Source organism: Vespula vulgaris, chromosome 7 (assembly GCF_905475345.1).
Source record: "Vespula vulgaris chromosome 7, iyVesVulg1.1, whole genome shotgun sequence".
NCBI lineage: Eukaryota > Metazoa > Arthropoda > Insecta > Hymenoptera > Vespidae > Vespula > Vespula vulgaris.
In genome coordinates, this window is record NC_066592.1 from 6,816,330 (window position 1) to 6,834,976 (window position 18,647).

Consider the following 18,647-nt stretch of genomic DNA (forward strand, 5'->3'; position numbering starts at 1 on the left):
AAAAGATTTTAATTTTAATGCGTCTCTTTTCTCCGATTAATTCGATTTCGTTAATACGAAACTTTTCTTATATTTCATATTTATCACGATTAAAGGTATTTTGTCAAAGAGAGAAATCGTGCAACGTGCCATCGAAACTTTGATAATGTTATCATATTAGAAAGATTATTATTGGATCCTTGTCTCGCGCGAGTTATTATTATATATCGCTGTACGTGAAATTTCTACGAAGCTCTATGTAAGCTATAATAATCGAGATTACATTCTTTTGAAGAAGAAGAAGAAGAAGAAGAAGTGATAAAGAGAAAGAGAGAGAAAAAAACATTTAATATCTATCTATTGATTTGTCGACGAAGTACAAGCCACGTCAATGTCCATCGATGATTATTTTCAAAATTTATTTCGATGGAGACACACACATCAACAAATGATAACTGACAAGGCCATTAATCATTCATCATGGCCGTCGATAGGTTTATCGATTATATTATAAGGCTCGTACCTAGCAAGGGAACCTATGTCAAACAAGCAAATTACTGACAAACTTTTCCAAAGGATTCTCTATTTATCTCTTCTCTTATTTTTTTGTGTTCTTCTTTTTCTTCTTCTTCGTCTCTCTCTCTCTCTCTCTCTCTCTCTTTCTCTCTCTTATTTTTTTCCTTTTCTTTCTCTTTCTTTTTTCATTACGAAAGGGGACTTTTGCGCGAGCTTTACCATCCGGTACGATAAAGAGAAGGAGCGACGGTACCTGCTCGAAATAATACGGCGAAATAACTGCGCGAGACACGAGAATACGTTAAATACTTTTCTGCTTGCGGCCGACGCGGAAAGTTTTCTATAAAAGGGCCACGTGTTTGCACTTCTCTAGCTACCTCTCTCTCTCTCTCTCTCTCTCTGTCGTACATACACATACACATACATACACACACTCTTCATTATTGAAGTTTTAAAAGTTTGCGAAAGAGTACAAGACTGACGGAAATTTCGCTGTGAGTTTCGACGTTATAATTTTAAATATGAAAAGAAAAAAAAAATGAGAGAGAAAGAGAGAGACAGAGAGATACCTTCTTTTACGAAATCGATAAATACTCTCGATCGAGAAATTAAAAAAGACAAGAAAAAAAAGGAGAAAAAACTGACCTACGCTTTCGGAGGAACGGACATTGGCGCAAGCCTGATAACGCAAAAGCAAACGGGACTCTTGCGTGCAAACTTCGGCACGGGAGAGAGGCCAATTACACTCGCCATCTCCCTGACTGTAAGTGAACTCCAGAGGTCCCTTTATGGGGCATGGTAAGGGTGCTGCTCCCGTTCGAAAGAGGGAGATCAAGATGGCGTCGCTAGTGAGGTAACTGCAAATAATCTCGAGACTTGGTTCCGGCGATTCGATCGTGCAATAAGCTGAAAACGTATATACGTTTTATTTTAGATGATAACAGAGAAATATAAATATGTCAGAAAACGAGGAAGACGAAATGAAATCGTTTTCGTCGGTTTAAACTTACTTTCTTTGTACTGCAACACGTTTGGATGCTTTTCGTGCATGACCATACACCTGTAGCAACCCTCTTTTCTGTAACAAAAAAAGAAATAATAGAGCTGAGATATAAATGATAATAGTTATACGTTAAACACGCAAGGGCATTATCCATTTCTCTTGTTTTTTATCTTTTTTATCTTAGATATCCTCGAAAGTGAAAGAGGAAGGAATCTTTGAAAAAATTATATGTATATACACATATATATATATATATATATATATATATATATATATATATATTGTTCAAAGATGCCAACGCAAATGCCTGACGATAAATGTTTCCTTATTAGATAAAAGAAACGTATCAAAAGTATTCTCCATCTTTCTCATTTTTTATCTTCTACCTTAGAAATCCCTCGAAAATGAAAGAGGAAGGAATCTTTGAAAACCACAAAAAATATATATATATACCTATATATATAAGTACTTACGTAGACGTAAATACACCAACGCGAATGCCTACCAAATAAATGTTTTCCTATTAGATAAAAGAAACGCATCAAAGGAATTATCCGAAGGTCTTTAAAAGCCTAAACGCGTTCATCTCGGTTCTTTGCTTCCTTCCAAGATTGAAAACTTTCAATGCGGTGAAGTCCGCCATCATCGGTACAACCACTATTACTGCAGCTAAAGTAGTAGTAGCAATAGCCCGGAAGTATATCGGACTGACGGACAAGACAAAGGTAAACTTCGACTTAAGCTACGTTCACAGAGAAGTAAAGAAGAAGAAGAAGAAAATAAGAGAGAGAGAGAGAGAGAGAGAAAGAGAGAAAGAGAGAAGGTGACTCGCGAAGTGGTACAGAGAAGACTAGGAGAGAGGCGACAGAATGGTTTGCGCTTGAGTGAGAAGGGAAGGGGACTTAGGAGAAAGGAGTCTACTGGGAGTAGCAGAAGGTAGAAGAGAAATCGTAGACCGGAGGCTAAGTAAGCTAGGTGCCAACTAGTAAGGACAAGACAAGTTTGAAAACTTTTAAGTAGCTACGCGATACTACTTGGACTTATAGTCTCTCTGTCTCTCTGTCTCTCTTTCTCTCTCTCTCTCTCTTTCTCTTGGTCTCTCTCCTCTCTCTTTCGTTCTCTATTGCGTTTCGCAGTTTGTCTTTTCGGCGTGTACAAATGCTACCGTGCTGCCGTACTCACGTTTCTATATAAGGCCTAGTGTGGGTGCAAACATGCGAAGAATGGTTAAGAGAATGAGAGACGGAGAGAAAGATAAAATGAGAGAGAGAGAGGGAAACGATGTAGCGTGCAATAAGGACATAAGAAACACGCGAGATCGTTTGAGCTTTCTCATTCCTAACCTTCCCAGTCGATTCTCTAGGTATACCACGTAAATTAGCTTTGAGAATATGGCGAACTTTCCTAGAGAAGGTGTTGCGATACAGAGATTCTCGGTGTCTCCTGGGTGCATCACGAATAAATCGAGAGAGTTTCCTTTACGATGTCTTATTACGATACGAAAGATATTAAAGTTAACCGACAATAAGAAATAAATGATTCCCTCGATGTCTGGTACTTACGTCTGTCGTGACTCTATCTTTAAAGAAAGAAGAAAAAAAAGGAAGAAAAAGAAAAGGAAGGAAGGAAGAAAGGAAGGAAGAAAAGAAAGAAGGAAGGAAGGAAGGAAGGAAGGAAGGAAGGAAGGAAGGAAGGAAGGAAGAGGTTTAACATCAAAAAGTGACCAATCACCGTTAATTCCAGCAAAGAAAAAGAAAAAATTTCATTCTAAGAGCCATCGACAGCTTTCGAGTGAATACAAAAGCGAGAGATTCCCTTCTCGTAGCTTTTGCCGCGGTAGATAATTAGCTCTAATTGACTCGAAGAAATTAATTATTCCGTTCCGTCTCTCCCAAGGAATAGATTCTCGGCGATCTTGAGAAAATACCGATAATTGCCGACGATGCAAATGCGAGTTCGGTTAAATGGTAACAACAAAGAATAATCAAGGTAGATCCTATGTTTTCTTTTTTGTTTCTTTTTTTTTTTTTTTTAATTTTTCTTTCTTTCACCCTATGTTTCTTCTCCTTTCTTTTTTCTCTCCCTTTAAGAAAAAAGATCAGGATGGATAAACAATTAACAAATAGAGATCGCCGATTCGTATCAAATTTTGTTCGTTACGATCAAACGATAAGTATAGTTTCATTCAATTTTAATATCGAGACTCGTTCAGGTTTCTGATAGTAGAGAAAAAAAAAGAGAGAGAGAGAGAGAGAGAAAATGGAAAAAAGAAAGAACGACATTAGGTCACTTCCAGTCGGTTCTTCTCACCCTTTCTTTTCTCTCCTTCTCCTCCCTATTCTAATATCCTTCGAGTCGTTTACGTCGACCGTAATAATGGATCCATTTATTCGTAACAGAAATTCGAAGTTCGAGCGAACGAAAGGCTAGATTCGTTTTACGTAATATCGTTGCGTCTTCATTTTCGTGAGATGACGATGAAGATAGAGAAGATAGAGAAAATGTACGACGATAAAAAAACAAACAAACAAACAAACAAACAAATAAATAAATAGATAGATAAATAAGTAGATAGACATGGATAAATAGAAAATGAGAAAAAAAAAGACATAGAAAGAAAGAGAGAAAGAGAGAAAGAGATGAAAAAGCCGGAAGTTCTAATGGCGTTAAAATGGCGGCTACGTCCAGTTAAGGTACGTTCGAATTGAAAATTGTGGGTGAGGTAGGAAGGAAATCTGTGCCGGAGCACTCGTTATTGAGGACTTTCCAACGCTCGTTCAAAGCACTCTGGCAGAAAACTCCGTTTTGTGCTTACACACACATACACACACAGATATATATATCCACATATAGAGACTAACACGTAAGAATGTAAGAACGTTGTTAGCCACACTCGCGTTTTCACGCGTGCAACCACGACTCCAACATTGTCAGAGAAAGTCGGACGGTGCGTGCGAGCCACGTTTAACCCGTACTTTCCGCTTATAAGGAGCTCTGAAAACCACGAGCTTGCATTTTTCTCTCTCGGTCTATTGTTTTCTTTTTTTCCCCTTCTCCCTTCTATTTTCTTCTCTCTCTCTCTCTCTCTCTCTTTTTCTCTTTCTCATTTTAACGCAAACTTAAGAAAAACGTTCGCGTTGTTCTCTCGACTGCAGCTTTTTTCCCCTCTTTTTTCCTATTTTCATCTCTTTCTTTCACTCTCTTTTATTTTTCTTTCTCTCCCTCAATTTTTACATCGAGCATCGTTTCACCTTTTGAACGAACATATATCGTGTGTGTACATATATATATATATGTATGTATGTATGTATACACATATACACACCTAACTCTTTCGCTCTCTTTCTCTCTCTCTTATTTCGAGAACACTCGTCGAAAAAGTGCGACGATTAAGACCCCGCACGATATTGTGTAAATCGACGTTGAGAAATGCGCGATCTCTCGCGTTAATTATAACAGCCAACAGGATTTTCTTTATGGAGAAGGAAAGGTTCAAAGATTATAGTCAAAGAGTATACGTATATATCGTAGGTACGTAGGTTACGTAGCTATGTATTATATATTTCTGTCTTTTCAAATTCATTCGGTACGAATGAAAAGAAATCGAGCGAGGGAGGAACGGATAAACGCTCTTAACGAACGTAAGTACATACGTATGTACGTACGTACGTGTATATATATATATATATATATATGTATGTATGTATGTATGTATATACGTATGTATAAGTGTATATGGTATATAGTAGCTAAGCGAGGGTTATTATAGAGGGGAGTCGTCGCGACGGAAAAGAACGTAATCTCGTTGACCCAATTTTTCTCGTTACCGTCGCAAAGTGCCGAGCCGTTTTCCAGGACTATCGAGCACGGTCTCAAGTTAAAATAAGCGAGAGAGACAGAAAAAAGAGAAAGAGAGGAAGAGAGAGAGAGAGAGAGAGAGAGAGAGGAGTACTCTTTCAATTGCCGCTCATATTCCAACCACAACTGTTTCGCGATAAATCGAATCGATCGTCAAGAAGGAAAACGATATCGATAAATACGTAAATCGTAAATGGAAATATAAACGTACGATCATGAATCAAAGGGAAGCAGAAATCGGCTTGAATTGGCTCGAGGTCGAGGAAGAAACGGAGATCTTTGATCGAGTACTTAAGATCCAACCGGATCCTTCTCGAGAACGTGATGCTTTCTAAATTGGACGTTTTATGATTTTTATAATACGTTTCTCGAGTCTCTATTAATATTGTGAATCGTTAATATATCACGTATTATATAATAGCAATAATAATAATGATGATGATGATGATGATGATGATGATGATGATAATAATAATAATAATAGTAATAATGCTTATTATACGAATTACCCCCTTTTATTAAAATTAAGTACAAATACAGATATAATAAATGAGAAAGCATAAATGGATTATACGTTGCACGGAATTAGTATCGAGTTGGCTACTTTAATTTCTACAGAGGTTTACATATTGAAAAGTTATTATAAAAATTAACAGAAACTATTTAACGAAACACCGAAGCCATTTCGAAGAATTTTACAAATTTATACGAGAAGAAAACACGTTTCATCGATCGAAAATACGAAGAAGTAGTACAACCTCTTGTCGATTATAAAACAAACGAGCAAACATCTTCAGACGAGAAGTGCGCGCTCGCGCACGTTCGTTCGTCCGTCATTTGCAATTCAGAGAGTCGTGAAGTTTCTGCATGTTCTGATCGTACTACTACACCACTAACACAAGCAACCAAACACGAGTGCAAAGTGCAACTGCATAGTCGAAGACGATTTGTCCGGACTCCTCGTCGTCGTCGTCGTCGTCGTCATCGTCATCGTCGTCGTTCTCGTTTCTACTATCACGTTTACAAAACTATCGTAGAAACGAAGGCACGAGGACCACTCTACATCCCTCTTCCTCTGTCTTGCATTTCGTAACCGCAAATAGCTTTAGCCACAGTTAAATGCTGCTCGCGGCAACGTTACCCGCTCAAAACTCTTTCCCGATCGATCCAATTCCTTTCTAAAAGGCTTTTCTACAAATTAGAGAACGTTCTCTGGCTTTCACGCTTTGGACGATTCCGATCCTCGTTATCTAATCAAGTGATTTTCCAAAAGTACATTAATGTATTAACGTGACTTAATTCTTCCTTTTACTCGGACTATATTTTCAGAATAATTGGAAATAAATCTTCCTCTTCTTTCCTTTTCTCTCTTTTTTTCTTTTTCTTGTTCTTATTCTTGTTTTTTGACCTACCAATTTACAAGAATATCTGTTTATAACTGGAATCATTTAAAAAAGAAGCGCGAATATCGATTTACGTTGGTTTTAGATACTTGTAGAAAAATAGGTAGACACGCAAACACAGACACATGGACATATACAGAGATAGAAAAAGCTCGACGGCTTGTCTTCTCTCGTCTTATTATCGTTACTCAACGATATCGTCGCATCGATCCTAAGAAACGCGAAAGACAAGAGAAATTCTTCTCGCAATTTTGCCATGTCAATTTTTCTTCCCTGTTCTATGACGTTTCATGTCGAACGAAAAAAGAGAGAGAGAGAGAGAGAGAGAGAAAGAGAGAGAATGAGATAGATAGATATATAGATAGATAGATGGATAGAAAAAGAAATAGAGAAAGAGCCGATTAAAACGAATCTAATAAATAAAAAAAAAACACACTAACTGGAAACCGAACGCATTGAACGTATTATACCTGCACTTTGCTAAATGCTCGATGGTTAAGGATACGAACGAAGGGTAGTAAGAAGAAAAAAAAAGAAAAAAGAAAATGAAAAAAAGAAAAAAATACTAATAATCGAGGTTCGCAAAGCCACGATGGGAAAACAACGAGCGGAATTTCGCCGACGAGCCGCACACGATCGTCGACGGATAAGCGGAAAAGTACCTACGATGCTTCGTCGATTTGCAAGCTCAATAACGAACGAACGAACGAACGAACGAACCAACGAATGAACGAACGAACGAACGAACGAACGAACGAACGAACGAACGAGCGAACGAATGAACGAATGAACGAACGGCAGGCAGGCAGGCATGCAGGTCGATGAGCTTTTGTCGCAACGCGACCGCGTAAATAAATCATGACGAGGCGCGCGTAGTCATTTATCTACCGGCACGATCTTCGTAACATCGATACCGTGCTTTATCGGCGTTCGCGATAATAACGTTCTCTCGTGACGAGCAAGGACGTGGGGGATACGTTTGCAACGATGAAAAAATAATACTAAAAGGTAGAGGAAAAAAAAAAGAGAGAGAGAGAGAGAGAAGCAGTTAGAAAGAAAACGATAACGAGTATATGCTATAATACAATTCATCGTGATTCGGAAACAAAAATTAAAGTAAAAAAGTAATGAAAGGGGTGAGAGAGATGATTGTTTAACGAAAGAAACTTTTTCTTCTTTTTCTTTTTTCCTTGTGTGTTTTCCTTTCTCTTTTTTTCTCTCTTTCCTTTTAGCACGCTTTAACCCAGGCAAAATTCTTTCTATAAAATATCAAAAACGTTTTCGACGACAGTTATGCGATCTCCGAGATTAGGGAGGGGAAAAATAGAAGAAAATAAAAAGGAAAAAGAAGGAGAGAGAGAGAGAGAAGAAAAAGGGAAGAAAGAACGGTAGAGAAACGTGACGATAACTACAAAGCCTCGTTAATCTTCTCACATAGGTGTAGTACGTTGTGGTACGACATCGAAATCTAGGCTTACCCGATCTCCATCGATTCCTTTTCGAATGTCAGGGTTGAATGGTTCGCGGCAATGGCTAATAGTTGTCCGACGATGCGTTTAAAATCGCTCGAGGGGCGTTCTATCGTTCGCGGGAATCGAACCGAAAAAAATTTGTCCTCTTTTAACGAGTCGTCCTCCTATACGAGCAAACAAGAACGAGAACTTTCCCTTGTATTAAGTAGAGATAATCGTCTGGAACTAGGACGCGAATAATTATTTCGTATTTTTTTCTTTTTCATTTTCTTCTTTTTTTTTGTCTTTCTTTTCTTTTCTTCTTCTTCTTCTTCTTCTTCTTCTTCTTTCCTTTTCTTTTTTTTTATTATTTTCGCCTATCCACTGACTACTCATCGTAGAAAACAAACGTTAAAATCCAGATGAACGATGTCATCAATGAATTTTGCGTTCTATCTATCGTCAGCCATTGATATCTTCTTCATCATCGATATTCACGTGCCAACGATTCCCTTCGATCGTCTTATTTATTTAACTGTCGAGCAGCAGGCTCACTTACGTGAAGTCGAGTATTCACGTTTTAACGAGATGCCCCGTTAGAATCCAAGCTCCTTTCGATAATCTTCGCTCGATCGGATGCCTTTCAGTATGACGATTAATAAGACGTTTGTATTATGAGAGAAAAAGAAAGAAGGAAAGAAAGAAAGAAAGAAAGAAAGAAAGAAAGAAAGAAAAAATAGAGATGATTATTTTCCTTCTCTCTATACTTTACTCCTATACACGTAGTACACATTATCGAGAGAGAGAGAGAGAGAGAGAAAAGAGGAAAAAGAATAAACTAGAAAAGGAGAAAAGGAGAAAAAGAAATTAAGGTGCGCTGGAATAAAATACGAGGGATAGATAAACTTCGTGGAGAAATTGGGGAAAATCGTTCGGGCTTGAAAAATTTGACCTCCTTTTCGAACGAATTGGAAAGAAAAGCGAACCACGAAAAGGAGTAGTAAACGAGTAGAACGATTCGCGTTCGATTGTTCACTCGATCCAAATTGCCGATCGAGGAGAGTAATTCTGTTTGCACTGTCTAATAGCCCGATAGCGTGTAAAGGTGATCCAACTGTCCCCCTCAACTCCTTTCTCTGTCTGTCTCTCTCTCTCTCTCTCTCTCTCTCTCTCTCTCTCTCTCTCTCTCTCTTCCTTGTTCGCTCCATTCGGCGCCCTCTGGAATGGTATCTACCAACAAGGTGCTTCCCTAAACCGTTCCCGGACATGGTTTATTGATTTCTCTAGTGCGTAAATACGCACGCTACTCCGTGCTCCGCACTAATGACGCACGAGAGAGAGAGAGAGAGAGAGAGAGAGAGAGAGAGAGAGAGAGAGAGTGAGAGTGAGAGTGAGAGAGAGAGAGAGAGAGAGAGAGAGAGATAGACCGCAAAGCAGAAGCGACATTTCCATGCATTATCATCTAATCATATCTACCTACCCACCTACCTACGTAGATCGTCGTAAACGCATGCGTCAAGCGTTAATTATACATATGTACATATATCTACGATATTTATCGAGACTTTTTCCCGCAATAAGATTAGAATCTTTAACGTTTGTAATGCTTTCACGATAAATATCATAGAAGCATATATCTCTATAAAGAGATCGTACCAAAATTAGACGACTCCTATCGTATTTTTTATTATCTACCTCGAGATATTACTTCGTTTGCTCGTCTTTGTCTATTTGTGTATGCACAGTGTGTAGATGTCGAGAATAAAAATAAATAGAAGTTCTCTATGTGAATACATATTTAACTCGATAATCGAAATGACATGGATCTAGATTTGAAACGATTCCTTGACCTGCGAGATATATAATATTGATAAGTACAAAGGTTTTAAATCTAGATCAGTTGGAAGTTTAAATTATTCTTAGATTCGTCGTCTCGATGAATTCGTCGTTTGCAAAAGTCTCTATTCGAATAAATCGTTTAGAGAAATCTCTCTCTTGGATTTGCTTTTCTACGAGGGATATTAATATTAGACGAAGGAGATTTTACACGAATGAAAATTCGCGTCGGCCATTAAATTAGACGTATCTCCTATCGCGCGTTTTCGTATCGTGTTGCAGTAAAGAGAAGGTAGAAGATAGAATAGGAGGTAAAAAGAAAAAAAAAAGAAAAAAAAAAGAAAAAAGAAACATGTTGCGTACGAAACGAAAGAGAGAAAGAGCGTACAATGATGGAGGAGTGGGGTGTCATGGGAGAGGAGGGATGGGAAAAAGGGAAAATTTAGTAACGCGATATTTTAGCTTGCTAGAGGCATTGGCATAAAGCTAAAAACCTATCGCGTTACAAAAGCACGCGAGATACGTGATAGAAATCGAAGTAATCCGCATACCGTCGTATATTTCATCTGGTCGAGAAAAAGAAAGAGAAAGAAAGAGAAAAAGAATGAGAGAGAAAGAGAGAGAGAAATAAAAACCAAAGGAAGAAATAAACGTTATTTTTGACGTTCTCCAAAGGAAAGTGCTCACCCGGTGAGAAAATTTATCGACGATTAAGGTAAGCGGAGGAGGCCCACCCTTCCTCTACGAGATACTAATTAAAAAGTTGCCCCTTCGGGGATTAATTTCATCGCGAGTTATATTACGTCCTTACTCCTGCCGCGTTACCGCAACTTCCGGAGTTACATCGCGGAAATTGCCGTAAAAAAAACGGGGGGAGATAAGGTAAAGGAAGAAGGAGAGGAGGAAGAGGAGTAAGGAAGAAAAAGAAGAAGAAAAAGATGAGAGAGAGAGAGAGAGAGAGAGTTCCCGAACGAAAGTTGTCGGTAGTAAACAGGCAAGCGAGCGACACCTCTCTGATCTTTTTAAACTTCGTAACTATTCGTGCATCCAGGAACGTATCTAAATTTTGACATTAACTATAATACGACGTTGAGAGTTAGACGTTGTTAATAACGAAATGATAAACGAATGAGGTGACCAGTTAATACTAAAACAGGGAAGTTCGTAAAAGCTAGAAGCAAAGTCTCGAGAAGTTTCTCACGACTCTGGACGCGCATGTTCGTTAATGCGAATCCTACGAATAAACGCGAGAGAGATATTTTGTCCTATCTTGGAACAAAACATATTATCGTATCGTATCGTATCGTATCGTATCGTTCTTGCATCAAACTGTTTAAACCACGACGCTCGATGATGCAAAACACGTTGAAGCGGCTTAGGAAAAGCGAAGAGATAGAAGAAGGGAGAAGGGAAAAGGGCAGAGTGAGGATAGTAAACTTATCTTTTCGATTTTCGAATGGGAGAAGGGGATCATCCCTGTTATCAATTTCATTATATTTATTATTTTAAAGTATAGATAAGAGCTTCTCTTCTTCTTCTTCTTTTTTTGTTTTCTTTCTTTCTTTCTTTCTTTTCTTTTCTTTTCATTTCACACCTCGACATATCTTTTGGTATATATATACATGTATATGTATATATATATATATATATATGTACGTATATATGTACAAGTATATTTGAGAATAACTTGGGTTATCTCGTCGTGGGATTGTTCGATTCGATTATAGTTTCGAACGGATGTACGTTTAGCCGATCGTAATTCGTTTAATAAAGTATGTGGAAAGAAAAGAGAAACAATAGAAAGAGAGATAGAAATAGAGAGATAGAGAAAGAAAGAAACGAGAAAAAAACCGGATAAAAAGAGAAAGAGAGAAAGCACGGGTAGATTTGGAATCTTAAACCTTCAGGAAAAGCCACTGCAAGGCTGTTGCGCTCCCTTGTATTACACAAATGCAGGATTTTCTTCTTTCCTTCTTTTTACGTTGTTGTTGTCGTTTCTTTTTTTTCCTTTCCCTTTTCATTTTCTTTTTCTATTTTTCCTCTTTTTCTTTCGGACGAAAGAACGACGCTACACGTTTATTTCCTACCGGCGGAGGAAGGAAGAACCGAGAAACATACGATGGAACTCGCTAGAAGAAGAAGAGAGACAGACAGATACACAGAGAAAGAGAAAGAGTGAGAGAGAAATAGTAATACATAGACGAAAGAGGATAGTAGAAAAGGAGAAAACGAAGAAACGTTCGAGACTAATGGAGAACGTTCGAACCAGGAAAATAAGCAGCGCCGATCCTTACGGCAGGATGCTTTTGCATTGAAATGTCGAGAACGAAAAAGAGAGAGAGAGAGAGAGAGAGAGAGCAAAAGAGAAAGAGAGAAACAGATAGATATTGAACTTGTCGAAGAAAGAGAAGAGAACTACACACGTTTTACGTTCTTCTTCTTCTTCTTCTTCTTCTTCTCTTTCTTCTACTTCCTCTCTTCCACTTTTCCCAATATTCCCACTTCATCGCAGCATCTTCTTCTTCTTCTTCTTCTTCTTCTTCTTCTTCTTCTGCTTCTTCTTCTTCTTCTTCTTACGAAGATGCATTTCTCAACGACCAACGCGCTGAGTGATGTGAAAGCTTCGAAAAAGAGTGGAAATACCTTTCAATACTAACCGCCTCGGTTACGCGGGCGCAGATGCGAGATAATCGACCACTTCGAAATTAGTTTCGAAATCCTTCTTTTATTTCGGGACCGAGAAGGAAATTCGTTTTAACCAGCAAGATTCGAAACTTTGCGTGGGATCAGTGCAACAATGATCTCAACGAGAGATCTTCTTCTTCTTCTTCCTCTTCTTTGTTTCTTTGTTTCTTTTTGTTTTGTAAATATATATATTCTTTTATATCTCCTCATATTTCTTCCTCGTTTATCTATTCTCTCTTTTCCTTTTCTCCTTTCTTTTCTTTCGATCACCAAAGCTCGCGAAAGTGTTTTAAATCGATGAAAAAAGAAGAAAAAGGAAAGAGTGTTATTTGGAATATGAAGAGACAAGGTTGGAGATGTGGCTAATCACGTTTAAAAACGATTACCAATCTCTTTAGCAATGATCAAAGAGAGAGAGCTCGGTACGTCAAGTTCTTATTATTTCCTAGCGTTCACATCAAAGGCATCAATTTTAATGTTCAACGAACGTCGCACATTGCACACGATATTATGCGGTAAGCTTGAGAAACGAGGCGAAAGGTATTCGCGAACTCACCTACACGTGTATATATAACAGATATGTATGTATGTATGTATGTATGTATGTACGTATGTAAGAGTATCGTCGAAAGAAAAGAGGCTTTTCCAACACTTTTTCTTCGAACTCGTTCAACGTGGGTACCCGCAGGCCGTTGATTTAGCTATTTGCTTCTTCCAACTTTCTCGTTAGATGCTCGTTCTCCCTCTCTCTTTCTCTCTCTCTCTCTCTCTCTCTCTCTCTTACTCTCAATCTCTCGTTTTGCTTCTTTTCGATCGTTTATCTCTTTCTTAAAGCATCCTGATTTCGTATCGTCGATGAAACGAAAAAACTTAACATCTTGATTTGTAACATTTAATTAACAATTAACAAAACGATCCCACCGTAAAAATTTCAATTTACTTTTCGTCGCAGATTACTTCTCTCTCTCTCTCTTTCTCTCTTTCTTTTTTTCTTTCTCTTTTCGTCCTTCTCCTATTGGTAAAACGAAAGTAAAATAAATAGAATTATTTTTACAATAACAATGTCATGCGTAGAACCACCGTCCGCCATACCATTCCGTTCTTTATACATATTTGATTCAGAATTATTATTTTTGTAACGGGGCTACGAGCGGTTTGTTGCATACATACACCATCCGCGCTCGACTGTTCATTGTTACTAAACTTTACGTTTGGAATGCACCATCGCGATTCACGGAAACCACATTTATTTGGGCCGACAGCGCGTATTAAATCGCTTTGTGATTCGCGAGCAAGCGGCTTTCGTTCGTTTTCCTGTGCAATCCCCACGCTTATGCGATATCAAAGAAGGTTACTTGCGTAAAAAAGAGAGACAGAGAGAGAGAGAGAGAGAGAGAGAGAGAGAGATGAATAAAGGATGAATTAGAACATATTTACATGATCGTAATGATATTATTGACGAAAAAGGAACTCTCAAATTATAAGAATTTTACAAAATTACTGAACGAAACTACTTGCGAAAGTATATTATGAAAATAAATATATTATACAGTTTGCAAAAAAATGGAATTTTCGAACAAAGAAAAATTTTAACGATTATATCAAGATAGTATGATAATAATATCTACATACTAGAGGAGTACGTACTACGTCAGTAGTATAGAACGAATTTGATCAGACGTTCCTCCTTCAATTTTCTTTCCTCGATCATCATTGATCTCTCTTAACAAAGAACTCTTTATCAAAGAAGATTTCGATGATATATTTTTATAAGTTGTAGCTTCTATAGTATCGATGTTTGTCAACCAACAAAGACAGACGGAAACATAGAAAAAGAGAGAAAGAGAGAAAGAGAAAAAAGAGAGAAACAAAGTCGAGTTATTTCACTCGTATTTATACTTCCGTTTAATGTGATTTTAGGACCGTATGCACGGTCACGATCGGTCTGGACACTGTGATCGGTCTTCTGAAAACGTGCGTGCGCGTTGCCAGACGCACGCGCATCCAATAAGCGAGAGAGAGAGAGAGAGAGAGAAAGAGACAGACAGAGAGAGAGAGAGAGAGAGAGAGACAGAGAGAGATAGATAGAGATAGAGATACATAGGGATTCTCGTATAGCGTTAAAGGGAAACGGAGCAGGAGCATTGTTGGTTTTCCCGCTGGTGTTTGCAATAGCATAGCATTGTTGTGCGATGAATCCACCCTTCGACCGACCTACTCGACCACCCTTCTGTCCCTCTACCTCTCCCTTCTATCCACCCACTCCCCCTATTTTCATCCCTCTCTACTAGCCCGTGGGAGATGCACACACGACGGTCATACGACGAGAGTATCTCATATTAGCCGCTTAATTGTCTCTATTTGTCGTGGACCCAACAACGCCACGACGAAACCACCGTCACTAACCACCATGCACCAGGACGATGACGATGATGCGCCATTGAGGATTCCTAGGACTGACAATGAGCAGCTAGTTGATCCTCACGTTAGTCAATGGTGTTGTTGTTAAAGGATAGAGGAAAGATCTCTCGGGATAAGTTTCTTTCGTCGCTCTTTTGGAACTCTCTTGTTTAATAATAAAATGTTTGTTCTTAATCTGTTTCGCTTTTGAAAAGTTGTATATATCTTTATAAAATTCATTTTTTAAACGTTTTGAATTTCGATGATTTAACTTCGTAGGTAATATTTTCTTCGTGACAAGAGATTAAAGTTTAGGGTTGGTTAATTTCGAAGGACGGAAGGATTTTAAACGAGTGAAAAAGTCCGATGGTCTACTAGCGAAGTAACACATGGAATAAAAGAGTTAAAGAGAAAGCCACGATGACAGAGAGATAAAGAGAAAGAGAGAGAGAGAGAGAGAGAGAGAGAGAGAGAGAGAGAGAGAGAGAGGAATTGTGAAGTTAGTTACACCAGAAATGTATTGATTGAGTGATTTGTAATTGTGATTTGTGATCTGTATTCCGTGTTCCATGTTCTGTGTTTCCTTTTTGTGTTCTGTGTACTGTGTTCTGTGTTCTGTGTGCCGTGTATACGGATAGCGCGATGTTAGCATGCTTTCTACGGATTCTACATAGAACCGATTTCGAAATCCGACCGCGGAAAAAAATGTTATTTCGTAAATTCCAACGATTCTCTATCTTCCGACTCACGGTTGGTATATATTAAGCAGAAAATTTTTGTACATTCCCAAACGATCGTAATCCAGACAACAGAAGAAGCTTTTATTTTACAAATTCGAATCATAGAAATCTCACGAAATACCTGATTTTAATAAATTAGTAAAAGTATTGCTTCGATAAAAAAAAAAAAAAATACGAAAAGGTTCTTTCCAAACATTCGTCTATCGTGTTTGACGATGGACAGAGGAATATAAAAATACGTAATGACGTTCGATCGGTGATAATCAATTCTTTAAATGATAAGAGATTGTGCTAATTTAATTGGCTCCTTTTTTTTCCTATTTTTTCAATCGTTTTTTCTTTTCTCTTTTTCTTTCTCCCTCTCTCGTTTCCTCTCTCTTTCTCTCCTCTCTTTCTCTCTCTCTCTCTCTCTCTCTCTCTCTTTCTCTCTTCAGTACACCGTACATTTTTAGTTAATATCGTGAGTGTTATTGGAGCGTGGAAATTCAACGAAGTGCTTTTCCAAGAGAGTATTTTTCGAATGCGATGGCTTCAATCGAAATTGACAAAATGAAAAAATAAAAAGAAGTAAAAAAATAAAAAAAAAAGAAGAAAATGAAATAAAAAAAAAAAGGAAAAAACTAAAAACAAGAAAAAAAGCACACCCTTTTAACTCTTATCAATAATATAAAACGATTTATATATGTACGTATATAACTTGCACGGAAAGAGACAGAGAGATAGAGAGACAGACAGAGAGAGAGAGAGAGAGAGAGAGAGAGAGAGAAGGTATTGCCACGATGTTTATCAATTTTATTTCGACGCTTAATTGGCGCAATTCCGTCCGGATATCGCAATATTTTTATGAAATCACTGCTTTATTTATTACAAGTGCTTAATCGAAACGGTCTGCGAACGAGCCAGAGTAATCTCGTTATGATCAATTTGCAACTCGCGAGCACGTTGTCCTCGATGGAATGGAGTGGGACATAATATGCGATAAAGAAAAGAGAAAAGAGAAATAAAGTAATAGAAAAAGAGAGAGAGAGAGAGACAGACAGAGAGAGAGAAAGAGAAGTAAAATAAGAGAGAAAAAAGTAAGAGAGATATAAGCTTTCACTTGTCGATCAATCGTTCGTTCGTTTTTTCATTCGTTCGTTAATTCGTTCGTTCGAGATCGATCGATCTATCCCGGAAAAGAGAAAGAAGAGTTTTGAGATAAGCAAGAATTGATATTGTCACAAAGAACACGTTAACTTTCGATTTAACGTCGGTTTTAATGTTCGATTTAAATGGACTCAAGTTTGATACCGTCGACTTTGATCTTCCAGCGCTATGTCAAAAGGACCGTGATGATCCAATTAATTTTGCGACTCGTCCTTTCGTCCAATGAGATTGATAAAATCGTTTCTCGTTCCTCCTCTCTTTAAATTCGTTCCTCGTTGCAACTTGTATATTCGTTCTAACGAAGAGACCGTATTCTCTATTAAATTCTTCGTCGTTGAAACTATATATATATATATATATACATATATATGTATATACAGTCTCTTTTCTTCTCTCTCTCTCTCTCTCTCTCTCTCTCTCTCTCTCTCTCTTTTTCTTTGATTTTTCATTTTAGGTCTTGTCTTTTCGGCATCGCGCCGCAAGCGAGAATCAACATTTTAATTGTGTCTCGTTTGTATACCCGTCAGAAAAGGATAAGGCGATGGAAAAGAGGAGATAATCGGTTCTCACGAAGAGACGCGAACTTATTTCCTTCAAAATTGATCACGTCGGAACGTCGGAGATAGCTTGATGCGCATTATATGCATATTGTGTTTCCATCGAAAAACTGATAAAAGCGTTAATCTTCTACGATACGAATTACGAATCACGATTTTATTAATTTGTGTCTTCGAAGATTTGTAATAAAAACAAAAAAAGAAAATATTCAGTAGCGTTAATATCATAGTTATACTACGTACAAACTTATGCGTATCAAATCATAGCGTATGAATTTCGTGTTAAAGCGTATGCGAACAAAAGAAAATAAGAAAAAAGATAAAAAGAGAGCTGCTGCAAGTTACGAATTAACGAGATATATTGCACATGTATGTATATATCTATTTGATATATCTTATAACGATATATATATCTATCACGAATTAATATTATAGTATATACTTGTGTCTACGTAAGTGTGTGCATGCGTAAGTGCATGTGTATTCGTGAAAAAGAAATATCGGTAATGATATTACGAGCGACGACGACTTCATCTCCGTTCGACCGTCGATAGCGCAGCGCCGTTTATTAAATTTAATTAATACACATCCGAACGATCATAAGCCGTTAAACGGCTATGAAATAGAGAGAAGTCCCGGATTATCGGAACAGCTGTTAACTTAAATTACAAACGTCCAAATGCCGATTAATCGAAATCGTACGTATACCTGGATATATCTATAACTAAGTGAACGTCGATTTACCTTTTACAATTTACAAACGTATTTGCTAATGCACATATCCGACCACAATTTTTCTATAACATCGTCGATCGAAAGAAGAAATATTAATAAAATAAAATAAAACAATGATTAAAGAAAAAAAAAAATAAGTAAAAAATAAAAAAAAGAAAAAAGACCAGAAGAGAAAGGAAACTTAACGATTCTATCAACGTTTTCGTTGGTAGACATTCCGTGGTTTCGATATTTTCTCTTTCTCGTCCTTGTTCCCGACTGAAATGCGTTCTTTCCTTATTTAACGTTTTAGCAAAACAAGCACGAGTCCAGGAGGATTGTGGTTAATTAATCCGAGC

The 18,647-nt window shown here is 37.6% G+C and overlaps 1 protein-coding gene across 5 annotated transcripts in view; it reads right to left on the bottom strand.

Moving 5' to 3' along the window:
* LOC127065375 (uncharacterized) overlaps positions 1-18,647 on the bottom strand; it is a 257,300-nt gene that overhangs the window by 37,459 nt on the left and 201,194 nt on the right. For all 5 annotated transcript variants that reach the window (XM_050997629.1, XM_050997627.1, XM_050997630.1 and 2 more), the window contains 2 exons: positions 1,506-1,573; positions 1,141-1,401 (listed from right to left, as the gene is read on the bottom strand). In XM_050997629.1, the coding sequence (XP_050853586.1) occupies positions 1,141-1,401; positions 1,506-1,573 (329 nt within the window). The remainder of the gene's footprint in view (positions 1-1,140; positions 1,402-1,505; positions 1,574-18,647) is intronic.